The 8,178-nt window shown below is 38.6% G+C and overlaps 1 protein-coding gene across 1 annotated transcript; it reads right to left on the bottom strand.

Annotated features, from left to right (window-relative positions):
- Positions 1–6,497: 6,497 nt before the first annotated feature.
- On the bottom strand, positions 6,498–7,922 carry LOC110095305 (early nodulin-like protein 1). The gene is made up of 2 exons (XM_020820786.1): positions 7,622–7,922; positions 6,498–7,517 (listed from the first exon to the last, which is right to left on the bottom strand). The coding sequence occupies exons 1-2, from the start codon at positions 7,782–7,784 to the stop codon at positions 6,610–6,612; spliced, it is 1,071 nt and encodes a 356-aa protein (XP_020676445.1). The 5' UTR covers positions 7,785–7,922; the 3' UTR covers positions 6,498–6,609.
- Positions 7,923–8,178: the final 256 nt, after the last annotated feature.

Raw genomic sequence — 8,178 nt, 5'->3', positions numbered from 1 at the left:
TTCGGCTCTTCCTATGTAAAGAGTTCCCAATTAAATATTAGGGTTTAATTCGTCATCGAGTCATGAGTTCGAGCTAGCCTATATTCAAGCCTCTATATTAAAAGAGCTCGAGTAGTTGAGTTTGAGCTTAGCCTGGCATGGCTCATAAGCTCGTTGGATTGCTCGATTAACTTAAATATATTTAAAAATTAGTTTAAATTAATATTTTACATTTTATTTTAATAATTTTAATTATTTCTATATTAAAATTAATTTTTTTTTTGAAAATTTCAATTAAAAACTAAGAAATAGAATTTTTCTAAATGAGCTCAAGCATAATATTTTTTTAACGGGCTGAGCTCGAGCTTAGTAAATAAGAATTAAATGAGTTAAGTTTGATTAGGCAGGTAGTTGATTCAACTCGACTCATTTACACCACTAATTAAATATTTTTAATTACTTTTATGTCGAGCCCTTTTATTAAATGAGTTAGATTTGGCTTTTGAGTCTAATTGAATTGCTTTGGTTCCATTTAGACCTCGTTTGTTTCGACGTTTTTTTTTTTCCTTTTCTATTTAGAAACAGAGAAATTATTTTTTGGTCGCTATTTAGATGTGACGCTTCTATCGAAATGATTTTTAGAGAACTTCATTCTTCTACTGTTTTGAGAAGTTTTTAGGTATTTTCTTCTCTGTTAGAAAATTTCATTCCCTTAACCATCCTTTCTAAAACTATCTTTTACAGAAGGAGAGGAGGAATCAAACAAAGCCTTCGTAAATTGGTTGAGTTTAAATTGAATGGATTCATGTTAGATCAATCTTAAATTAGATCCGAATTTGATCCGTCAATCTTAAATTTTAACACCTCTAATTAGAGCAATTGATATGTGTTTAATTAGAAAAATTTTCATCTTCATCGGGACGAAGAGGGACCCCATAATTTCGTATCCTATATAGCATATGTACGATGACGATATCGTATAGTACGATTAGTTAAGAAAATTTTCAAGTTAATTGGAATGAAGAGTTAGGATGAAAAGGGATCTCATAATTTCATACTCTAGAAGGTATGCATGAATCTTCGGGTCCTTGGTTTGGTCTCATTTGGGCTCGGATTGAGTCGAATTTGGTGTCCTTGGGTTCGTATTTCCGAGACGCTCAATTTGATTGTAAGTTTGCTAATATCAGAGTTCAGGTGATCCCGAAATTAATTTTTGAAGTTTCTGTTTTGATTTTGCCTCGAGATTCATGCCTGATCAAGATAATTTTTTTGATGATATATCAATGTTAGATCAATCTTAAATTAGATCCGAATTTGATCCGTGAATCTTAAATTTTAACACCTCTAATTAGGGCAATTGATATGTGTTTAATTAATTGAAATTTGCATTTCATTTTTCAAAAAATTTAATCAAAGACTACAAAGTTTATTCTGAGAAAAAAAATGTGAATATTCGGATAAAATTCTTTTCAATTTAGTCCTCGTCATTATCTTTAATTATGGAAGTTGCATAATTCAGAAACATTGGGCGGAACTGTGGAAGAGGAATTTCTTCTTGGAAGGAAGCGGCTAAGAATTAAATACTGATTTATTTTGTTTTTCTTCCTAAGAATTAAAACAAAAAAGAATTTAAATTAATGCATGCCCCTTAACAAGGAAATTTTATTTGGTCCGATAAACTGACGTAGCTCTACATTCGATGAGCAGTAAACAGGCGCCACGTGTTCTCATTATTTACCGCGCGGCCCAACAACCCAATCTGGAACGGACCCGGGAGTTTGCGTATTGCTCGGTATTGCTAGGTATTGGTCGATTTTGCTCGACAAAAACGAAAAATATCATTTTGTGAAGACAAATACCGAGCAATACCGAGTTGTTTTAGGTATTACTCGGTATTGCTCTGTATTGATCTTAACAGAGTGATATTTCTCGTTATTGCCAAGTAATACCTAGCAATACCGAGCAAATACTAAGCAATTAGCGAACATAGTAATCCCAGATTCCAGTGCGAGACGGGTCGTCGGGCCGCGCGGTAAAGAGTAATAGCACGTGGCGATATATTATTGGCTACCGGACGTAGAGCTACATCAGGTCACCTGACCTAATAATTTTTCCTTAACAAGATAGAGAGACACTTATTATTTAAGTTCTTAAATTTAAATGTTGATAAATATTTATAATTTAATAGCAAAGTCAAATTATCTTTTTGAAAATCATAAGTGCATATGATAATAAGGGCTAAGAAAAACTTTAGTAGAAATGAAGGGATATGAAGAATGAAAATGCCATCATTTGAGCACCAAACAATTTTGTCATTAGAAGGAAATGCATCATTATTATTATATAATTGAGGAAATATTATTAATCAAAAAGGGAATATAAGATTAGATGTTAAATTAGAGCCAAAGTACTCAGAAATTCATACAAGATAAAATGACAGTAAGTTATAACCAAAGAAACACCATTGAAAGGATTGACGTCAATTCACTTTAAAGGATGGAGGATATTGAGTTCTGGAATATTCGCGGTGGTAAAGAGTGATATAGTGTCTTAGCTCTGTACAGAGATCCAACACACAAACATATAAGAGAATTATATAGTTTATAAGTGACACCATAATTTTTATGTGAAAATTCCTGGAAAATGAGAAAAACCACGAGACAAAGCATAGCTTGAATGAATCCACTAATGTTTGCAATTGATTATAAATGATGCCTTTCCTTAGAAGGAAGATCTTGGCTAGATATAACAAATATATATCATACAGAGTGCATTGTAAAGTGGGAGTTGGAAGAATCAGAATTGATATGTTCATTTGGGCGGTAGGATCGTAGTTGAAGAGTGATGTAGGTCAGAAGGATCATAGTTTTCGACCATTTTTAGCGGGCGATAATGGTCAGAAAGACCGTAGTCGGAAGGCGACAGAGTTTGACAATCCATAGCTGGCGGGCGATGGTGGACGGATGGACCATAGTCGGTGGGAGACGGAGGTCTAAATGATCGTAGTTGGCAGGCGACGGAGGTCAGAAAGGACCATAGTCGGCGGGTGACAGAGGTCGGGAGGACCATAGTCGGCACTCAACGCAAGTCGGGAAAATAGTAGTCGGCTGGAGACGAAGGTCGGAAGGACCATAGTTAGCGGGCGACGAAGGTCGTAAGGATCGTAGTCGACGAGAGACAAGTCGGAAGGACCGTAGTTGGAAGGCGACAGAGGTCAGAAAGGACCGTAGTCGATGAACGATAGAGGTCGGGAGGACCATAGTTGGCGGGTGATGAAGGCCGTGAGGACCATTGTCGTGGGAGACAGAGGTTAAGAGGACTGTAGTCTATGGTGATGGTGGTCGAAAAGAATCCCGACGACTATTGATGAAAAGGCAGAAGTTTGGTGGTGGCTAAAAAGAACTCTGGCGGTGGTTGATGAATGGGAAGAAGTCGGAAAAAACTCCGGCGCTGGTCGATGAACGGGCATAAGTCTGGCAGTGGTCGAGTAGAACTTTGATGGTGGTCAACTAATGGACTGAAGTCGGGAAGACTCCGATGGTGGTTGGGAAGAACTTCAGTGGTGGTTGAAAAATAGGCAAAAGTCAGGAAGAACTCCTACGGTGGTCAACGAGCAGGTGGAAGTCGGGAAGAACTTCGACGATGGTCGATGAGCAGGCGGAAGTCAAGAAGAACTTCGGCGGTGGTTGACGAATGAGCGGAAGTCAAGAAGAACTCCCGCGATGGCCAACGAACAGGAGGAAGTCCAGCGGTGGTTGACGAATGGGTGGAAGTCCGACGATGGTTAGGAAAAACTCCAATTGTGGTCGGCGGACGGGAAGAACTTCGGTGGTGGTCAGCGGATGGGCGAAAGTCCTTCTGTGGTCGGAAAGAATTTCGACGGTGGTTAGAGGATTGGCGGAAGTCCATCGGTGGTCAGGAAGAACTCAGGCGGTGGTCAACAACAAGCAAACTCCCAAATTCTTCCCTTATCTTCCTCCTTTCTCCCCCCTCATGATAAGAATGGGGGATATTTATAGTTTTTTATGAGTGGCATGACTTGTAAATATAGGGAAGATCAATGTCAAAATGGGAATGGTTTGGATGGACGGCCGATATTGCTCCTTTGAATGCCTTAATGATATTGAAATTTAGTGATCTTGGGCTCGTTGGATTTGTCTTGTCGAGCCGCTCGATTTGACTTAAGCATGTCATCTTTAGAGCTTGTTTGGTATTTCAAATTGAGCTTTGAACAATTCAAATATGTTTTGGACCCTTGATTTGGACTCATTTGGGCTCGGATTTGGCTGGTTTTGGTGTCGATGGGTTCATTTTTTTGAGACGTTCAGTTTGACTATAAGTTTGCCAAGATCGGAGTTTGGATGATTCCATATTTAATTTGGGAAGCTTTCAAACTCAATATTGCTTCAAGATTCATGCCGGATCAAGACTATTTTTTGCTGATATATCAGAGGAGATTCATTCGAGGAGGTTGAAAACATGGTTAGAGCTTGCGTTGATGCTCAGGTGCCAATGCGAGGGGTGAGTAAGGATCACTACAAGCATGATAGTCTTATTAGAATGGATAAGGGATGAGAGCCTAGTAGGAAATTGTTTGAAAAATCATAATCGTTATCTACAAAGAAGATTCACAAGGGTTGCCATCTGATAAGGTTGTGAAAACTAGACTTGACAACGAAGCATAAGGAGGGATTCACGGTTTGATGGTTCAACTGAGTTATCGAACCGAGGTTGAAACGGCTGACATAACAAATATTAATAATATTAAAAAATAATGACTAAGCATATAACCATTTAAACTTAATTTCAAGCATTAACTATGCTGAATGGGGAGAAACATCCAATATATCCAGCAAAAAATCATCCCATTCATCAAGTAAATAGAGTTTTATGTCATTGTGAAGATGTTTAACATGCGCAGCAGAAAATCAAAGATTAGAGAAGCTATAAATTTAGGGTTAAAAAAACTTACATTCCATGGTCATGCTGGAGAAGAATATTGCATTGGTGAAGTGAGTTCGTCGTTGTCTATTTCGTGAATCACCAACGAGCATCAAAACGAGCGGGAGATGAACGGTAATACATGCGACTCGCGAGCAAAATGAATTTCGGGATGGGAACGAATGAGGTCTACATTAGGTCATTTTCTTAACTTAACTCCTTAGCCATTCAATCTGAAATCGACGTCTCAAAATCCCGCCGTTTTTGAACCACGCGGCTCTTAAGAACTAGCGCCGGTTCTATGTTTCGCCATTCCGATCGGCCGGACCAGTGATTTTATCCATTCTTTGAGAAAATTAAATATATATCTTTATCGATTGATGACAATACTTTCTTTGTATTATAGACATTTATACTGAGGAAGTATTTAGGCTTTTCTAATTCTTTGATGTCAATTTTGACTTAAATGAATTCATACTTGCATTATAAATGTTTATTTTATAAATATTAATGCATTATTTGAATTATATTCTTCAGAAATAAAATATAATTGTTCCCCTTCTCCTCATCTATTTACTATTACAATTAATGAAGGTGCAAAGGGGTAGAAAAATAAGAAAATGTTGATTATTATTCCTTCTAGAATGAATCAAATCAAAATTAAACAAACTAATTATTTAACATCATTATCATAACAAACAAAAAGAGAAAAAATTATGCAAAATTGACTAAAAATGACAGAAGAACTTGTCAAAGTCTACAAGATAATAACCTAAAGACAATATCAAATATTGACCTGACATTAATTACACAGCCAAAGTGGACAATGCTAACCAAAGACCATCCCACCAAACTATCATATCGCAGTTAGTCTTTAAGACTTGAAATATTAATAAACTATTAATATTACAATTTTATTAATAAATTATTATAAATTTTAAGAATATTATGAGATTTTTTTTAGAACGTATGAGATTTTTTTTTTAGAACCGGGTATCCACGTGCTGCCACCCTAAAAGGATGCTTGGCGGTGTGACTAATCCTCAGCTTATCTAGAAGAGCCACTCACCCCAGAAACCTCCTGGCCCGCACTTGATTGGGCCTCGCTTAGAGGCGTTGCCGCTCGAGGGGAATCGAGCACGAGTTGAGAGATTCTCAACCGTACTCGCCCACCAACCAAGCTAAATAATGTAGGGTAATATTATGAGAACTTATAAGGTAAGAAGAAATTTTAGAATAGCTAAGAGCTCATAAAAGTTGACAATGACATAATTGTTAGGATCCACAATGCGACATTCCAAAAGAAAATGATAAATGTTTCTAAGAAGATAAGTAAGAAAACAATGATTTTTTAGATCAGGAAGCAATTAATTTATTATGTCAATGACTGATTAACTCATTATTTTGTTATTTATCAACATTTGATTCGAAGTGGATCAAAAGAAAAGACAAATGGCCCGTCATATTTCAATATTATTAGGCAATCTGAAGCATTCAATAATGTCTTTGATGTTATTAGATCTCAAAAATTTAAAAATTTTAGTAATTGACGTTGATGAACTTACTGTAATTATAAATAAAAGGCAACAATTTTAATTCTGTATTTTTATTAATAAAAGGGGAAGAACAAATTGCACTAAAAGAACATCATATGATCATCAATTCAACAAAATGAAGGGAAAAAAAAAATTAAAACAGAACAACAGCTCCTAAGAACAAAGTAAATATCGCATAAGGTAGTCTTGAAATCGACTTAGTTTGAGCTGAAGAGGACGTCGGGGTTGAGGTGGAGTTGGAGGAGGGAGTAGGTGTCACCGGAACCCCACTGCCGCCGCTGCTTCCACCGCTTCCTGGAGTCGAAGAAGTAGGTGGAGGTGAAAGCTCCGATGCTCCCGGTCCAGCTGCTGGGGTTGCAGGTGAAGTCGAAGAAGGCGAAGGAGATTTTGCTTGGGATGAAGCAGGGGATGAAGCAGGGGAAATTGCAGGAGAAGAAGAGGAAGACGGGGTAGGGGAAGGAGAAGAGGATGGAGATATAGCATCCGGAGTTGGAGAGGGAGAGGAGGATGGAGTCTTAGTGACTGGAGCAGGAGATGGAGAAGAGGACGGAGATGTAGCAGTCGGAGAAGGGGAGGGAGAGGAGGATGGAGTCTTACTCACCGGAGCGGGAGATGGAGAAGAAGATGGAGGCTTGATCGCCGGAGCTGGGGAGGGAGAAGATGTTGGAGGTTTCACCACCGGAGCAGGGGAAGGAGAAATCGATGGTGGAAAAGAGGATGGAGGTTTAGCTCCTGGAACAGGGGATGGAGACGGTGTAGAAGCTGAAGAAGGAGGAGTTGCAGGAGAAGATGGTGGAGGAGAGGAGGTCGGCGGTGGATGGACTGGCTTATTTCTGACTGCCATGACTACAACAATAAGCTTCTGCCCTTGAGCACAGTGGCCATCTGCGCCGCTGATAAAGAAGAAAGGCCCCGATTTATCAAAAATAAACACAGATTTGCCATCTTCAAACTTCTTTATCGGATTCTTCGTGTTGCAGGACTCATAATCCTCCTCCTTCACCACAAGAACAGAGTCCTCCCCTTTCTTATAATTAAAAACTGCAGAAACCAAAAAACAAAAAAAAATTTCAAACATCCGGTAATAGGATTACTTCACAAATATGCGCATTAACAACATCAAAGTTTGATTATTAGATCATTACTAAGCTTATCCTTCACTTGAAATCTCATCCTCTCAGCCCAGCTATTGTACTTCTCAGCAGGCTTCAACACCCAGCCACTTCTTACCCCCACGTAGAAATCATAAGCCTCGGTGCAACAAACCAGGCCGAGAAAGAAACCGGCCAGCAGAACAAGCCGCGCCATTAGAGCAACACAAGAAGAAGCTCTTTCAGCTCTTATTAGTAACAGGATACAAACAGCAAGCAACCGAGGAAGAAGAAAACCAGAGGGAGGAAAAGCAAACGAGATATGAAGAATTCCAATGAGCAGTAGAAGAAATTTTGGTCAGAGATTGCCTATATAGACCAGCCGCCTTGTTACCGTTGCCCGGCCTTCCGTTACCAAATATGAACCGGTCCCTAACGGTAACTTTAAGAAAATTCCAATCCACCCTTAGATTGCTTCAAGATTGACGCCATCGAAATAAACTAGTAATCTATCGTTCATACGATTGTCCTTTTTTCATCTCACCTCGTTTTGGAAGGCAAGCAGAGCACGGTACTATAAATGGAATTTCCAATAGGAATATTTATTTGGC

This window comes from Dendrobium catenatum, unplaced genomic scaffold, assembly GCF_001605985.2.
Source record: "Dendrobium catenatum unplaced genomic scaffold, ASM160598v2 fragScaff_scaffold_501, whole genome shotgun sequence".
Classification (NCBI taxonomy): Eukaryota; Viridiplantae; Streptophyta; class Magnoliopsida; order Asparagales; family Orchidaceae; genus Dendrobium; species Dendrobium catenatum.
The sequence above is the reverse complement of the archived record's forward strand: the minus strand, read 5'-3'. Positions and strand labels throughout refer to the sequence as shown.

What these genes read in the sequence shown, in the direction of transcription:
- LOC110095305 (XM_020820786.1), bottom strand. Translation starts at nt 7,784, where the DNA reads ATGGCGCGGCTTGTTCTGCTGGCCGGTTTCTTTCTCGGCCTGGTTTGT. An exon ending in TCAAGTGAAGGATAAGCTTA is followed by an intron (nt 7,518 to 7,621) that starts GTAATGATCTAA and finishes TGGTTTCTGCAG; the next exon opens with TTTTTAATTATAAGAAAGGG.